The sequence below is a fragment of the Daldinia caldariorum genome (assembly GCF_022478825.1).
Source record: "Daldinia caldariorum strain CBS 122874 unplaced genomic scaffold F4812scaffold_3, whole genome shotgun sequence".
NCBI lineage: Eukaryota > Fungi > Ascomycota > Sordariomycetes > Xylariales > Hypoxylaceae > Daldinia > Daldinia caldariorum.
This window is the reverse complement of record NW_025953039.1, coordinates 318,664-335,366: the sequence shown is the minus strand read 5'-3', so window position 1 is coordinate 335,366 and position 16,703 is coordinate 318,664. Positions and strand designations below refer to the sequence as shown.

The following is a 16,703-nucleotide window of genomic DNA, read 5'->3' as shown; positions in this document are numbered from 1 at the left end:
ATATCTGAATTGCGGACCTGAAAGAAGGATTATATAAATGCCTGATATTATACATGGATAGCGACGAGTGATTGGTCATTCTGCTCTGCTTTGAGGTGACGTTGGTGCAACAAAGGGCTTGGCCGTTGTGGATGTGCTTGCTTGCTTGGTGTTGTACCCCTATAGGTATCTATGGGATGATTAAATTTCCGACGCATTGGGCTTGTAGGATACACATCAGATATGCTATTTAAGAATACAAGCAGTACCCCTGGTTGAGCCGCACAGGTTACATTGGCACCTTCTCCCTCGTTTTAATACTTGGGTGGTTGATGTGCTTCGCGAGTGTTGGTAAGGAACCTGCAAGCATCAAATATCTTAGACTCACGACATTGTTGATTACAAGCAGAACGTATTGATGTTGATAATCTACATCACTCAGCCATAACCTAATAATGATATACATATATTACCTGCACTATTCAATTCAAAATTTAGGTACCCATCATATTACTACTCGTTTGCGTGCGCGTCATTGTAATAATGAATCTGTACGTTGGGTAGGTAGCTTTGTTAGCAGCCTGGATAGAAGACTAATAATGGCAGAAAGAACAAAAGAGCTCTCTCTCTCTCTCTGTGTGTGTGTCTATCTCTCTCTCTTGTTTTTTCTTTCTATCAGGTAGGTCAAGTACTCACAGTCTGATCCGAGCACCCGCTCGGGGTCTGGTACCCGTACGCGCCGGTATTCACGAACAGGGCCTGGCCGCGGCAGACGAGCCAGGCGGCATTGTTCTGGCGGTCGAGGCCGGGGACGCTCCAGACGAGGGCGTCGCCCTGGAAGGCGAAGGAGCCGAACGGGTTCTCGGTCGCGTTGAACGAGGTCGCCAGCGTGCGCGGCGGGCTCGCCAGGTCCCCCGCCGGCCTCTCGACGTGCAGGTACAGCGGCGCGTTCCCGTCCCCCGTGTTCGCGACCAGCTGCCCGTTCCGGACGTTGTACTGCCCCGCCGTCTTGTAGCTCTCCAGCACGGCCGCGCCCCCCGCCGGCTTCGTCTGCAGGTACTTGTGGAAGTTGGGCGCCGCCACCGCCCGGATCCAGTACCAGCCCGGCTGCAGGGTCGTGCCCGGTCCCGAGGATTGCCGCGGGGATACGGGGCTAGTCGAGGCGAGCGTGGCGAGGAGCGCGAGTGTAAAGGGTTGGAACAACATCGTGGCTGAATACGGTCTTCGGACTAATATAGACGCACTGTCGATCAAAAAGGACGTTTTCAAAGAGGCAGATACGTGTACTGTATAAGACAACCTACAGCTAAGCACAAGGATGTTCAAGTTACATTACCAAAGTGCTGGAGGTGAGTGGTATTTATTCTAGCAATGATTGCTTCTCCCTCAGATCCATCCATCAGGGACACGGGCAAGTCTTCCGGCGGATGAGCTTGTGTAGCATGTAGTAAAGCTTCCGTGTTACTACGTCGGGTGCGGAATGGGTGGAAGGATATCCAAGGTAAGACCGTCATCGCAATATCATTTAGCCTAAGCTCAGGTTCGGCACCTGAACCGTACCCAGGTGCGCAAAGGGGTTCCGAGGAGAACAGTCCAGACCAATTCGAGCTTAAACATTTAAATAATGGCATGCTGATAGCTGGCTGTTCGCTAAATTGCTTAACTTAATATTAAGAGGAAAATGCTTGGGTCACCTGGATTAGAAGTCATGTGGGATATGGTTTACTGCAGAATCATAGAATCCACTAGGACAGACCAACATCAAGAAATGCCGTGGGGTCGACTTGTATACAGGCCGAATATATTACTTATGTGCTTCAAATCAAAAGAAAATCAAGCCTGTCATTTTAACTATAAACAACGGCAACAAGACCTAGGAAAGTTATGAGATTAATTTTCAAGGGCTCTTCGTAACGGGCTCCAAGCGTTATCGTAGGTTCTCCTCATGTTCTTAACAAACCCGGAACATAAGTCATTTGGTTGTGAAGCTGATCGTCCTAGCTTATCGTCTATAAAATCTTCTCAAATATAGCGATAGTCTCCTAGCAATCCGCCGTGAGCCATCCACTGGGAATTCGCGAGATAGTTTGGCACTGTTAGCGCGGCCTTGATGTCGGCTTTATATATATGCATACCTAGCCTGAGCGGCCATTCTCTTAAGATTTCTTTGGATTGGGAGGCCTACGTTGCAAGGTTTGGAAGCTTGATATGCTTAAGGAATGCAAGTAGCTGGCAAAAAAAAAGGTGGTTAAACCTGGCTCTAATTATCACTCTTGCTTTCTAGGTATAAACGCCAGCGGCGGTTATGGTATCTTGCTAACCAGGGACATACAGAACACCTCTCTCTTGCAGTTGAGCCAATAATTTGCACAAATTAGTGGTAAAGATACATATATATTCTCAAGGTGCCTAGTTGAGTAAACTACCTATTTTGGTACATGATTTCCGCGAACTTCAATCCCCTGGGCTTTTCATGAAGCTCCAAATAACTGCCTTAGGTAAAGACCCCCAGTCAAGGTTTACTTAGAAGGTTTAGTCCAGCTCGGCGGCGGCGGCGGCGGGCTGTGGGCGACGCAGTCTGCATCGAACTTGTCAACCGGTGTTGAATTGCATTTCGAGGGTTCGGCGCAGGGCTTGGTATTTTCTGGTCCGGAAACGAGGGCCCCGCACGCCCTGCACTTGTGGTTGACTATCTTGCACATGGTTCTCTTGACGGCAAGAGGCTTTGCAAGTTATACTTGTCGTGAAGGTATAGCTAAATAGCTTACTGCTGGTTGTTGTGGGATTTGTTTTGTTGCTAAAGGTGAATAGGAGGTTGGAAAAATCAGATCGAAAGGCTGCGAAGACCGTGTTCATATAATGCCCGGCGAACAAAGCTCGTCTAGTGATGAAAGAGTGACTGCCTACCTCGCCTATATATTCATTCAAATTATACATCCCTTAGTCCCATAAGGTCTCTTGTCGCTACGAATCTTGCTGTATTACGTGATTGCAATAGGAGGTACCTATATGAGTAGCGTAGAGTCAAACCCACGAGTGGCTGCCTATTCAGCAAGTGAGGTGTGGAATCCTGAACTTCTTTTCAGGGGGGCATTCACGTTTACGACGCCATGCTCTGATGATACGCGTCAGTACCTTTGGTCAACAAGCTAATGCGTGGCTATAGTTAATATAATATACTTATAGGTAATAGGGAGCCATCAAGTTAGGCAGCTTTATAGGAAAGTGACTACCTGTTATATGTACTTGAGTAACATATTTTTCATAAAATGCAATAGTTAAGATTTAGGTAATTCAAGGCCATTCTAACTTCTACGTGTAATGGGTTATAATGGTTCATTAACTAGAAGATCTTTGCAAGAGTGTATAAATATGCTAAGAAACCATAGGGGTAACTCCTGAGGTTAGTTATTAGACACTATGTCATATTGTACGTAAGGATATCATCTAATACCTCATATTGAATGATAGGGGTCGGCTTGCTCTCCCCCTTCCTGGCCTTGAACAGAGCTTGCAATTACGGGAAGACAGGAAACTTGTTATAAATTGGTAAAATTATTAATATTCGTAAAGGTCGTCTAGCAAGCTGGACTAACTATACGCAATCGTCAACTTACAAGGAACTATAGGAAGCCCAAGTACGTGTCGTTCGTAGTCTATACCTCAGTAGCCTTGAGAACTAAGAAGTAGCTTACTTCGATCCCCCGGATTTTGATCCTCCTGCCTGTGACCCCCCTGCTTGGTCGCGATTCAGATCTAACTTTGGAGCCGGCGCTGGGGTTTTCTTTTTGAGATGACGGTCACAATAGGTATCCTATACCTGGCGTGGCATCGTCATGCATCTTTGATGATCCTCACAGATGGTAACGTATTCCGGCCCCCAGACAAGGATAGAGCATCTGTGGCACATATGGTCTACCAAGTTGCACATGGCGCCTGTATAGATCAGGTTTCTGGAAAGTTATATCTGCTCCTAAAAGACGGAAATATATTGTCGTCTTTGCGGCGTCCGATGAAGTAGTTGAGATACTGTAGATGGAAGAAGCGTAGAAAGAAGTAGTGAGGGGAAGTTGTGGGCGAGGCCGACTTAATATAATATCTCAGAGCATACAGGTTACTCCTTGTCCTACTTGGAAGTCAGCTTTTGTGAAGGGTACCTACCTATTGTAACATGTGAGTAGGACAGGGAACTAGAAGAATAGTACGAAGTCGTACATCTGAGTGGCCATCTATTTAGGTCTATATGTGGATATGAATAGTAATGATTAAGGGGGTAAGAAATAGGTTGGTGCTAGAAGGACGTGTGAAGGGAATCCAATTCAAGTGCATTGATCGTGATATTTGTGAATAAAACCACCTGACGTAGGAACATGGTACGCAAGTCGACTGGAGCATTGAAGAAAAGCTGATCTTCTGTTGTGTGTTTGATGAATCAATCACCCGAGTAAGAGGAGAAAAGCAAGATGTAATTAATGTATAGGAGATATAATAAGAAATACAATAAAAAAGGGGGTGCTATCATCTGTGTACCGGAAATGTACCAGATACCTTAGGTAGCCTTTGCTGACGTCATCAATACTAACTGGAGTTTTTCACATCTCCATCAAAAAAAAAAAAAAAAAAAAAAACCCAAGACCTCCCAACTTAGGTACCTAGGTAGGTACATATACCTGTAATTGTAATTCCAACCGTACCTAGGTAATAATAGACTTCAACATAGAATCAGTTGGTGCGCCTCATGAACGCAAATATCAGCCATGCGAACGCATCAAGAGCATTTAAGACTATCCTTATCACAAGACCCTCAAATGCTGCCAAACAGATAGTCGACCGGTTTAGGACTCATGCTCTCTTTAAAACGAGGTACCTTAATCAACCAACCGCCATCAGAGCTCGAGCTACAATTCACATGAAGCGTAGCGCATCAACGGTATCAACGGTATCAAATGCAACCCCAAAAGCTAAGAAGCCTCGACTGGAAGCGCCAGAGCATCATCTAATCCCTTCCATCCGAGATGAAGAAACTGGCGAAATCGTATGGCCAGCTCCCAAACATCAGATAGAGCGTGCTCGGAGTTTCATTTTAGAGTGGCATGTTTTATAACTCGTATAGTTTTTAGCCCTTAAGCAGTTACTAATTATTATTATATAGCGCTTCCGCGAATAAGAAGACACTCATTATTCCTCATGAAGATGTTGATGAGTTAACATCAGGTGCTATATTACAAAAAACCCTCGTGTTGCTTGATCTGAACCCTACTCTCATATCGGCCCATCTACTTCGAAAAGGGAGTAATATTCACCAAGAGAATGAGCGCATCGCTATGGCCGTTTATAATCCTGAATATATCTTTGTCCTAGGCCAAGGATCGAGGAACTCACCTCCAGTAATCGACTCCCCTCATGAGTCTTTAGTGATAGGTCACCATTGGTCATTGGAAGACAATTTCCCGGAGGGCTCAGAACATGTTACAGCGTGCCACTCTCCACCGGTCGCTACGAGCTCGCTCCTTACCAACCATATCTGCAATGAGCTACATGAGAAGGTACATAGCCAATGTGATTGGCTATGTGCAATAGGCACTCGAAATGACTTGGGTAACGCTTTGAAACGGGAGCCACCGTTTCCGGATATGGAACCTACGTTCAAAGCCTACACTAGAAAGGAGATCAACGATGCTATCACTCATCATCGCGTCCCGTCAAACCGCCACCTATGACGTTGCCGCTGCCTGGACTGCCCTAATTGCTGCTCATTCGCTCAAGGAACTCCTCACGAACCGGAGTCTCCTTGCCGCTAGGGCTGAAGTAAATGCCGAGGCAGAACGATGTACCCATACGCCCCCGAAGTTCTCGGACGATGGCACCATTGCCGTCTTCCGCATCAACTCTACTACCCGAGTCCATCCTATAGTAGCAGCCCGCAGGGCATGGTTTTTACAATCACCGAAACTGGAGGTAATCCTAGTAGCTAACGAGGGCTATCTTCCAGGCATGGTGAACTTCTCGTGCCGCGTTGCCCGAAGCGCCAGGGCACGGGAAACGCCGGTGAACATTATCGAAGTACTAAAGGGCATTGCGGCGAGGGCTCCAGATCCGACTCCGCATGAAAGACTTGGAAAGTCATTTGCGACGGGTCATAAAGAGGGTAGTGGTGGTATTGTTCCGAAGGCGGAGTTTGAAGAGTTTATGGACATCTTACAAATTAAGAGGAGGCCCGAAGGAGCAAGTCCCAAGAAAATTAAGAAAGACGCCGCCCCGAAGTAGTCAAACACTTTAACAAACTATTCTGAAAAGAAGACTACTGCTTGGGCGCTTGGGTAAGACGAAAATTCTATAATGACCTTAGGTACCGGAATTCAACAAAACGAATATAATGAGCCTTTAACCTACCTGGTAGGGTATCCTGTCACAATTTCGGCCATTAACTACCTGGCCCCGATAAGAGATTTTGAGCAAATTCATTACTTGAAGATATGCGATCGAATTCTATTAATTAATGACGAAAGATTATCTGTCCGTCGGAAAGTGACGTCGGCGCGAAATTCGCAGCGCGCTCACATCAGAGCGCACATCGCTCCCACAAGCTTTCCCAGCCCATGCCTCTTCCTAGCAATTTAAGCCTCATCGCTTAACTCGTAGGAGTTGGTGCTGCCACAGCAGCAGCACGACGGAAACAATCGACTCACAATTTACCAACGGACTTGAGGCCGCGCTCGCCGTCGACCAGGACGCACCAGCCGCCGTGGCCGCTACCGCCGTCCCCGGCGACCACGGCGCCAGGGTACCCGGCGTCTTCGGCCCCCTCGGCGCCGCCGCGCGCGTACCCGATGACCTCGTCGTCCCAGGTGCCGGGCTGCAGCCAGACGGCGGGGATGCCGAGCTTCTTGGCCTCCTTGAGGACGCCGAGGGTCACGGGCGCCGGGGTGATGATGGACAGCGAGGTGTGCTGCGGGTCCGGGAGGTCCGCGAGGGACTTGACCGTCGGGTGCACGCCGAAGGGCGTCTCGATGCTCGCGCTCGCTGGGTTGATGGGCGTTACGGGGAGGGAGTGCGCGTGGTACCAAGTGAAGACTTCAAGCGCGGAGGGGCAGGTTTGGTTAGCAAGCCTGTCTTGACCTTGATTTTTATTTTTATTTTTTCTATAGCAACTATGAAGTTGAATTTATGTCGTATCCCACTCATATGCATGTAAGCATCGTTTGGTCTGCAACTTGTAGATGAGATGGGAGGGGAGATCGAGGCAACCACATCGATCGATGAGCGAGATAGACGAGAATACTATGTAGAATACCTGATGGCGGAGGAGGGGTTAGAGACTAGGAAAACAGGGATTGTCCTTACCCTTATGACCGAACTTGGCGGGGTTCGTACTCGCGCCTACAACGGCGAATTGAGGGGAGTTGAAGAACGTTCGGACGGTGGTTTCGGTAGTCATTTTGGCAATGAAATGTGTAAGGTAATCCGATGATAAGAATATAGAGTGTGACTATAGTATATTTGGTGGAAAGAGTCTATTATTGAGAGGAAGATGTGTGTTGCTTGCCGCTGTTAAATGAGACGGGAACGACCTATTGGTTCTGTCTGAGTAATGTTGAGTTATTTCGTTGAGACCGTATTTACGAATGATGAATGATAGATAAATGTAATGTTCCAGTTCTCTTATCAACTTGTCGAAGCTGATGTCCCGAGGCTTACTTATACTAGGTCTTGGCGATATCAGGGCCGATCGATGGCGTATAATTCACCGGGTGTCGTCTCATTAGGTACCTCCTAAGGTACGGTACATCACCTGCTAGATAGAAGGAGGTAAGCAGCTCCTATGCAACTGAAGCTCCATATTTTCTAAGCTGAGTGTACTTCTAACCTTCAATCTTTGTTCCATTTTTTTTACCCCTGATCACTATATGAATCCTACCTCTACCTAGTCAACAAATGTAACTCATATTAAGGTAAACCAAGATCTACCAAGAAAAGCCTCAACTTATTCTCGTTAGTTGAGTCGCATAAGAGATGGCGACATTTGCGTTAGTTTTAACGACCTTCCCTTTCAGAAGAACGTCTCGCTAACAGAAGTATAGCCGACCAACTTTTTCAGCCAAGGCCTATGCAGCTTTTCGGCCGGCTTACCCCCCATCACTGTTCCGCACCGTGCTAAACTACCACCAGCTGCCCGCGCACAGCGGCACGCTACTGGATCTCGGGTGCGGCCACGGTCTTATCGCGCGCTCCCTCAGCCCGCATTTCAAATCAGTGCTTGCCATCGACCCGTCAGCAGGCATGATAGCGCAAGCCAAGCAGACCACGACCGATCCCACCGTGACCTTTCGCCAGGGTGGCGCCGAGGATCTGCGCTTCTTATCGGATGGCTCCGTCGACATGGCTGTCGCGGGCCAGGCCGCGCATTGGTTCGACTACGGGAAGGTCTGGCCCAACCTCGCGCGGGTGGTGCGCCGCGGCGGCACCGTCGCCTTCTGGGGCTACAAAGACAACGTGCTGGTGGGCGCGGAGCGGGCGACCGAAGTCATGGAGCGGTTCGTCTACGGGTCCGGCGAGGTGGCGCCGGGCGTGGAGGGCATGGGCCCGTACTGGGAACAGCCCGGGCGGAGTATCCTGCGCGACCTCCTGCGCAGCGTGCACCCGCCCGATTCCGACTGGACGGATGTCACCCGCCTCGAGCACGAGCCGGGAGAGAAGGGGACGGAGGAGACCCGCTGGCTGAACAAGAAGATGAAGCTCGGCGAGGTAGAGAGCTACCTGCGGACGTTTAGCGCGTACAATGGCTGGAAAGAGGCCCATCCCGAGGCGAAGAGCAGAGCGGAGGGTGGAGAGGGGGATGTGGTCGATATAATGTGGGATCACATGATCGACGCGGTACCGGAATGGAAGGCCAAGGGGGAGCAGTGGCGGGAGATTGAAGTTGAAAATGATTGGGGCACTTATATCCTAATGGCCAGGCGTAGATGATGTGTACTATGCGTATAGCTTCTTAAAGCAGGTAAGTTGAGAAACGAGGACAGACAAGGGGCACCGTTTCTGCTCTCATTTTATTTTATGTCTTAGGTATCTAACTTAATTATACCTCTCACTATAGAGAAATACCGTTTCTCTATAGTGAGAAATTGTAGATACTACATTTAGATAGATATAAAAGTACGTAGAGTATGTAAATACAGCCCTGTACGAAGTATCTAATACCTACGATAGTAAACATTCAAGTTCGATATGCAACAACCTTATATGAATGTGAATTGTTTTCCTGCATTTAGGTACCTATCCTGCACTCATTGGTTCATATTTGTACCTTGGCGGTGAATTTTAGTCCCTGTAGCCCCGCCCATGCCATCTCTGGCAGCTCTAGATCAGCCCAACCAAATCATCCGGTTTATTTGCATTTAAGCCCCATAGTAACTAAAACAAGGTTAGGTTATGCCGTTGCCCAGTCAATACCTACGCCCAACTTGATCCACTCAAATTGCCAGCAACGCATGGAGCATTATTAGAACTGTTGGAACTGCGCTAAGGTAGGGGGGTAATTCAATTTCATCTCCGTTATTCAACTTTCTTATCATCTTACACCGTCGTCCTCACAACTCCAAGAAAACATCATCACAAACGCCGACTCCGTTTTTATTATAACATTCCTGACCCGGTCTTATTTACAATTCCAACCCTCAATACCTCAAAATGGTGAGTTGCTCTTTGTCTGCTCCAATTCACTGTCTACCTTTAGATACCTAGGTAGGTATCTACATAAAGTACCTACCCTGGGAACATAAACAGAGGGGATTCCTTGTTGTTGCCCCTCGTAACTCCCTAAGTCAAGGCTTAGTGCCAGTGTTACGCGATGAGAAACGACCAGTCAGCGTGATCCTTTTGCAGCCAAATGGCAGCATGTAGCCGACACGCAAACGCCCGCAACCTAAGAAATGCTACTTTCGATCCTTTCGTCATATTTCTCCAAAGCGAGCTCGAATCTCCAGAAAACAAAAGCGAACCGTTTACTCCTTTTTTGGATATCAATTGCTTCGCCCTACTATTTTTGGCTTCTTTTGGATAGCAACAAATTATCGATATGGCCACTAACGATGCACAGGCTTCAACCAACTACAAGGAGGCTTTCTCATTATTCGACAAGCGAGGCAATGGCCGCGTTGCCCTCGAAAGCCTCGGCGACCTCCTGCGCGCCTGTGGGCAAAACCCTACCTTAGCCGAGATCAGAGATTTGGAGCGCAATGTTGGCGGTGATTGTGAGTGGTCCCTATTATCCTATCCTATCCTATTTTGAGACTTGCGTACTCGTACAATCTGCTGGTATCCGGAAATTGAGCACCGCATACAATTTACGTGCGTACCTAAATCGAAAATGGCTGTTTGCTAATGTAACCGCATCGTCGTAGTCGACTTCGAGACCTTCTCGAAAATCCTGAACCGACCAGGCGGTTTCCGCGACCCCGGCGAGCCTGACGAGTACTGCCGCGGCTTCCAAGTTTTCGATAAGGACATGACTGGCTTTATTGGTGTTGGTCAACTCAAGTACATCTTGACGAACTTAGGAGAAAAGATGACGGATGAAGAGGTCGACGAGCTGCTTAAGGCTGTCGACACCAGTTCGGGACAAGTCAACTATACTGGTAAGTCATGAATTTCACGAATTCGACTGTTATATTTTTTTAAAAGAAATAAAAAAAAATAAAAGAGCGAAAGCGATAGCTAACGAACACAATGCAGAGCTTGTCCGAACCATCCTGGCCAACTAGATCATTTCACCCTCGCGAGCATTGAGATGGAAGCTGGAGTTTAGAGGCGTAGAAATTGTCAGATGCACCCACGAATATCAATAAACCACTACAACCATAGGCATTGGCTGGGGAGGACGACATGGCGTTTGTTCATTGACGGGATTATATGAAGCAGGATTGGCCTATTTGATCTTTTACGGTAGTCATAAGTCAGATATGGAAAATAAGTGAATAGGGGAGAGGGGTGGTTGTATGGTGGATGGGTGGCATGCGGAAGACCCTCCCTTTTTTTTACTTTTCATCGATTCTGTACGTAATACAAAAAATTCTTCTCAATCCAGGGCTCCGGGTTTTCATGGTTGTGTTTGGTCATGCAGCTGTGTAGCAGCTGAAAAGGCTTGTTGGCTTCTTTTAGGTCCTAAAATACCAGTAAGAGAGACTTGTTGATGTACCCAGGTTATACGGTAGGTATTGTACCTCCAGTTCCTGTTCCGATAGCTGGATAGGCCCTACGTTACAGTGTGATCCCCCCGCAATCTAGGAAATGTCAGTGGGACTTGTTAGGTGTCTTGGCTCCGTCAAGATCGACGTGGATTTTAGCTCCATACAAGCTCCAAGACGCATCCACAACCTTACATCGTCAGAATTGTCACGTATCCAAAGCATAAATCCAAGCATAAAAAGCCCCGCCTTGTCCGGTCATCGCCCCTCCATTAGCCCCTCCAATCCCCTTGGGCCTCGTGATATATACTGGCGGACTTCACCTACACCAGAGCTACTTCTACTAGAAAACACTACCGTCCTTCCTTTTTGGTGGTGGTTTCTTTCCTCGTCCTCCTACTCGCCATCGCCTACAATCTGGCTGCCGCACGAGCTGTCTCTCGTCTTACTTCGTATCTTAACCAGATACGACCGAAGACGATTCCCTCAACAACTGTCTTCTCTCTCACCCGTTCAACTACTCAAGATCGATCGATTGTAACCGCCACTATGGCTCCCGATAAGTACAAGAGCCCTCCCCAGGCACCACCGACGTTCACGGGGACCAAGGAGTCCATCGTCAACGATGCAAAGACTATCTGCGAGACTACAAGATCTCTACTAGACAAGCTTGCTACCGATGTGAACCCTTCAACTGCGACTTTTGCCTCTGTTTTGGCACCCATCGCCGAAGACGAGAACCAATCCCAGTTGAACACTCGAATCCTCGGCTTCTACCAATACGTCTCAAGCGACGCCGACCTACGTAATGCTTCGACCGAGGCCGAGAAGATCATTGATGAATTCTCTATCGAGTGTAACATGCGCGAAGATATCTTTAAGCTTGTCGATGCTGCATTTCAGGCCCAGAAAAATAAAGAGCCCGATCTCGATGCCGAAAGCCTGCGTCTACTCGAAAAGGAACGCAAAGGATATATCAGGAATGGCTTGGGATTACCCCAAGGCCCACAGCGAGATCGCTTCAAAGAGATCAAGAAGCGTTTGAGTCAGATTGGCATCGAGTTCCAGAAGAACCTGAACGAGGAGAACGGCGTTCTATGGTTTTCTAAAGAGGAATTGGATGGCGTTCCCTCTGACGTGCTCGATGGCTTAGAAAAAGGCACTGGGGAGAATGAAGGCAAATTGAAGCTCAGTTTCAAATATCCCGACCTTTTCCCTACCCTAAAATTCGCCAAAAACCCGGAAACCAGAAAGAAAGTCTTCATTGCAAATGAGAACAAGGTATATACTTTCCCTTCACGGTTTCTACTGAGAAAAAAATGACAAAAGAGTTCCTGAGGTACACTTGGCTAACAAATCACCTTAGACTAATCAGAACGTCCCTCTATTCAGAGAGGCTGTTCTATTGCGTGACGAAGGTGCCAGACTCCTAGGCTACCCCAACCATGCCGCTTTCCGCATAGAAGAAAAAATGGCCAAGGAACCGGCTACTGTCAACGTCTTTTTAGCAGATCTGCGGAAACGCTTAGCACCAGGCGGCGAGAAAGAAAAGGATCACTTGCTCGAGCTGAAGAAGAAAGACGAGGAGTCGAGGGGCCTAAAGCCGGATGGAAACTATTACCTTTGGGACCACCGCTTCTACGACCGCATGATGGTGGAGCAAGAATACAATATTGACGAGGTCAAGATTGCAGAATACTTCCCACTGCAAAGCACTGTTCGAGGCATGCTGCACATCTTCGAAGAATTATTTGGCCTGGTATTTGTGGAACTGGACGCTAGCGAGCGTAAGAGGCTATCACCAACCGGTAAAGCCGAAGACATTGCTTGGCATGAGGATGTGATCCTCTTCTCCGTCTGGGATGACAGTTCTGAGGGCGATGGTTTCGTCGGCTACCTCTATCTCGACCTACACCCGCGTCCAGGCAAATATGGCCATGCTGCCAACTTCAATCTGCAGCCTGGTTTCCTAAATAAGGACGGCACGCGTAGATATCCCGCCACCGCCCTCGTATGCAACTTCTCTAAGCCGACAGAGAACAAGCCCTCTCTCTTGAAACACGACGAGGTGGTAACTCTATTCCATGAGCTCGGACATGGTATTCATGACTTATCCGGCCGAACTACTTACAGTAGATTCCACGGCACAGCGACAGTTAGAGACTTCGTCGAAGCTCCAAGTCAGATGCTCGAGAATTGGTGTTGGACGCCTAGTCAGCTTAAGTCCCTCTCGAATCACTATAAGACTGGCGAGAAAATCCCCGATGATTTAATAGAGAAGCAGATCTCTACGAAGCATGTCAATGACGCCCTTTTCAACCTCAGACAATTACACTTTGGCATCTTCGATATGACAGTGCATTCCCCTGCTACCCATGAGGAACTAGAAAAGATCGATTTCAGTGCGCTATACAACGATTTACGCACCCAGATTGCTGGCCTCAAAGGCCCCGAAGCTCTAGGAGAGCCAAGGTACGTCTCCCTTACAATTCATGTTCTGTTGCTATTGTAATACTGACCAATATTGGATAAAAGCACTTGGGGTAATGGGCAAGCAACCTTCGGTCATCTCATGGGAGGTTATGACGCGGGTTATTACGGCTACCTATCTTCCGAAGTCTACAGCACCGACATGTTCTATTCCGTCTTCAAGGAAGACCCAATGAATGGAAAGGAAGGCCGTAGGTACCGCCACACCGTGCTAGAGCGCGGGGGCAGCCAAGACGAAATGACGACCCTTGAACAATTCCTTGGCAGAAAGCCTAGTAGTGACGCATTTTACGCTGATTTGGGCCTCACAGCTATTGCACTTACTTCTGCGGCATAAAAAAAGACTAGAGATGGATCAATACTAGGTACGCTGTGGCCTAGCATACCAGGCAACCTACCTGTAAGCAGTTGCTGCGAGGCTTGCATGCTGCAGCCTTCACTCCGCCTATACACTAGTTGGCAGATCTAATTCGTCCACATGCTATAGAGGCAATTAGCTTACCATAAAAGTTACTAAAATACGAAATAAAGCTTTGCATCGTATAATTTATTATTGTCAGCATGTAGCTAATGTAGCCAATGAGACGGTATAACAGGTAGGTACTGAGCCTATTTGCTAACTATGCGTAATACCTACTACTACCTTAGGTACTCTCGTAAATGCTACATATAACAGAGCTCATGGCTTTTCATAGATAGCACATATGGTATGTTGCTTACACTTTCAATCTCTTTAAATTTGCGCTGATCAACATAGGCGATTTCAATACCTTAACAATGCGTCTTTTCACACAACACTAGCACTAGGTACATGATATAGCAAGTGCGTGTGCATAGGGTGATGTTGTATTAAACTTCTATATACAGAAACGAATGTGATTATAGCTTATATCACTTAAGCCGGTTTAACTCTTCCTTCAATATATTCTAGCTTGGTACCAGGTAGGTTAGGTACGTGTATCCAAATTGACTTCCCCCCTTACTATATCTCTTAGGTAGGTAGGCACCTAGTTAGTGCGGCCGAGGAGGCGGTTAGCGACGTCGGAGACGTAGGAGGGGGTGGCGCCCTTGCCGTCGCTGAGGTCGGCCTGGTTGACGGAGCCGGAGTTGTACTCGCGCAGGGCCTTGTAGATGCAGTCGGCGGTGTCGGCGTCGCCGAAGGAGCGCAGGTTCTGCTTGAAGTGGTTGGTTCCCGCGCGCACCATGGACGTGATCTGCTCCTGGCTGAGGTTGTGCTGGCCCGGGAACCCGGGGCTGCCGTCGCACTGCATGAGCCCCGCGGTCCCGTGCCCGTCCATGTTCACCGTCGTGCGCACCCCGACGTCCCCCGTGCTCTCCTGCATGATGATGGCGAAGATGACGCTGGGGGAAAGGGGGGGTGTGGGTTAGCTTGCTGGTAACATAGGTAGGAGGTACCTAAGGTTAGGTAGGTAGTCTGTGGGGAAGTTGTTGTTCTCGAGAGGATGAATGTGTCTTGGTTCTGGAGATGGAGAAGGAGAAGGAGAAAGAGGGAGGGGGGAGATGTGATGTGATGGTATAGGTATGGAAAAGGAGAAAACTTACCGCTCCTCGACACCGATCTTGGCACACTCGTTAACGGCGTTCCAGATGCGGCCGATGTCCTCGCCGCTGTCGCCGGTGGCGGCCATGGCGGGCTTGTTGGCGTTGAAGATCTCCTCGAAGGACTTCCACTGCGAGCGGGGAGGGAAGTTGGAGGCGGGGCCGGCGTAGTGAGTGAAACCCATTGTGAGTGATGTTTTATTTAAACTTGCGAGAGTTGTTGAGAGGCGTGTAGTAGTAGTGGTGGTAAGAGGAGTAGAGTAGGAGGTAGCGTGCTTGTTTTAAAGTCTTGTTGATTGTGGATGCTGTGAGTGGTGATTCTCTCAACTTTCTGGTTGCCGACTTGCCCCTTTATATATCTTCTTGAGGCCTACTTCTTCCCAGCGAGGTGTACGTCTTTCGTTAGCCGTACCTCCTAAGCCCTTCCTTCTGCCCATGGTCTATTTCCAAAAACGAGAGCTTATTGCCGGCGGTAACGCGATGCGAATATGGATGACTCCATCTCGTGGCTAGACAAGTTAGCTCCGGGACGTAGTCTAGGCTTCTCCGTCTTCGTTTCGAAGACCTACCCGTCATTCGTAGCCGTACAATCGAATCGACCAGTGCAAGGTTAGTTCGTTTCCCAATCTATTGTTCAATACTTTTTGCTGACTGTTCAATGTCTTCACTCGAGTCAGCGTGTTTTCATGCATTGGTTACAATATTGGCGACAGCTTACCTGAGCAAGGCCTGGCAATATTATGATCTATGATCATAGATAGCTTTTACTGATTCCGCCTGGCTAGACTCGGATTGGATCTTACCTAGAGGCTGAAATGTCTTACGTACCTAACCTAGCATAATGGCCAGAATATCACGCTCAAGTTAGCGATTATGTCATTCTTGGGGCTCACTTGTACAGCCGCCTATTTATAACCTCATTGATACCTGAGGTACGTATTGGTGACTTTTGTGAGATGTTTTTAAGCTACTTGGTAATATTATGTGAGCCTCAACAGATGCCACGCCTATGTTCTTCTATATAATATATGATGCACACCTCTAAGTGCCCGTTACCGTCTTTTGTATCAAGGTTACCTATGTAATATAGTATTGCAATGAAGAGTATCAAACTGAATAGTTACAACACCTAGTCAAGAACATGTTTTATTTTTTGTTTTATTCTTAGTGTTAGGCACTTAATTCCGTATAAGCCGTCGATAACAGCTTGTTGAAAGATACATCATCTCGTATGTATCAGCACGCATCACGCGGATATGCGTGAGGCAACCCAGACGCCAGAGCCTAAAATATGATATGACTTATAGCTAGAGCGTGTTTTAATAGAGTGTGTTAAACTAGCGCGGTGTAGTCTCGTTGCTGGCGTAAGCGGTGATATTCTTTGCCGAGTTGGAAGCGTCACTTATTCCTGGCAAAAATCACCCCGGGTTTTTGATGCTTATAATCAATTCACCCATCAGTATTTTCAGTTAGAGAACATATACCTATTAG

General features: G+C 47.8%; 7 protein-coding genes across 7 annotated transcripts; 4 read left to right on the top strand and 3 right to left on the bottom strand.

The window, feature by feature from the left end:
• Positions 1-183: 183 nt before the first annotated feature.
• F4812DRAFT_417027 (uncharacterized protein) lies at positions 184-1,624 on the bottom strand. Its single transcript, XM_047933144.1, has 3 exons — positions 1,284-1,624; positions 676-1,208; positions 184-528 (listed from the first exon to the last, which is right to left on the bottom strand). The coding sequence occupies exons 2-3, from the start codon at positions 1,183-1,185 to the stop codon at positions 493-495; spliced, it is 546 nt and encodes a 181-aa protein (XP_047792632.1). The 5' UTR covers positions 1,186-1,208; positions 1,284-1,624; the 3' UTR covers positions 184-492.
• A 3,093-nt stretch (positions 1,625-4,717) lies between these two features.
• On the top strand, positions 4,718-6,705 carry F4812DRAFT_468952 (DHH phosphoesterase; the record flags this gene model as incomplete). The annotated part of the gene is made up of 3 exons (XM_047938828.1): positions 4,718-5,067; positions 5,132-5,525; positions 5,632-6,705. The coding sequence occupies 3 exons, from the start codon at positions 4,718-4,720 to the stop codon at positions 6,244-6,246; spliced, it is 1,359 nt and encodes a 452-aa protein (XP_047792631.1). The 3' UTR covers positions 6,247-6,705.
• On the bottom strand, positions 6,485-7,838 carry F4812DRAFT_260613 (NAD(P)-binding protein). The gene is made up of 2 exons (XM_047930805.1): positions 7,324-7,838; positions 6,485-7,053 (listed from the first exon to the last, which is right to left on the bottom strand). The coding sequence occupies exons 1-2, from the start codon at positions 7,415-7,417 to the stop codon at positions 6,665-6,667; spliced, it is 483 nt and encodes a 160-aa protein (XP_047792630.1). The 5' UTR covers positions 7,418-7,838; the 3' UTR covers positions 6,485-6,664.
• On the top strand, positions 7,438-9,017 carry F4812DRAFT_260601 (S-adenosyl-L-methionine-dependent methyltransferase). The gene is made up of 4 exons (XM_047930804.1): positions 7,438-7,624; positions 7,687-7,788; positions 7,942-8,006; positions 8,061-9,017. Exons 3-4 carry the CDS (start codon positions 7,993-7,995, stop codon positions 8,944-8,946), a joined length of 900 nt encoding a protein of 299 aa, XP_047792629.1. The 5' UTR covers positions 7,438-7,624; positions 7,687-7,788; positions 7,942-7,992; the 3' UTR covers positions 8,947-9,017.
• A 332-nt stretch (positions 9,018-9,349) lies between these two features.
• F4812DRAFT_417008 (myosin regulatory light chain cdc4) lies at positions 9,350-11,319 on the top strand. The gene is made up of 3 exons (XM_047933143.1): positions 9,350-10,229; positions 10,380-10,613; positions 10,711-11,319. Exons 1-3 carry the CDS (start codon positions 10,055-10,057, stop codon positions 10,737-10,739), a joined length of 438 nt encoding a protein of 145 aa, XP_047792628.1. The 5' UTR covers positions 9,350-10,054; the 3' UTR covers positions 10,740-11,319.
• On the top strand, positions 11,226-14,299 carry F4812DRAFT_260511 (Metalloprotease). The gene is made up of 3 exons (XM_047930802.1): positions 11,226-12,443; positions 12,529-13,634; positions 13,698-14,299. Exons 1-3 carry the CDS (start codon positions 11,712-11,714, stop codon positions 13,987-13,989), a joined length of 2,130 nt encoding a protein of 709 aa, XP_047792627.1. The 5' UTR covers positions 11,226-11,711; the 3' UTR covers positions 13,990-14,299.
• A 110-nt stretch (positions 14,300-14,409) lies between these two features.
• On the bottom strand, positions 14,410-15,505 carry F4812DRAFT_260582 (uncharacterized protein). The gene is made up of 2 exons (XM_047930803.1): positions 15,216-15,505; positions 14,410-15,014 (listed from the first exon to the last, which is right to left on the bottom strand). Exons 1-2 carry the CDS (start codon positions 15,395-15,397, stop codon positions 14,660-14,662), a joined length of 537 nt encoding a protein of 178 aa, XP_047792626.1. The 5' UTR covers positions 15,398-15,505; the 3' UTR covers positions 14,410-14,659.
• Positions 15,506-16,703: the final 1,198 nt, after the last annotated feature.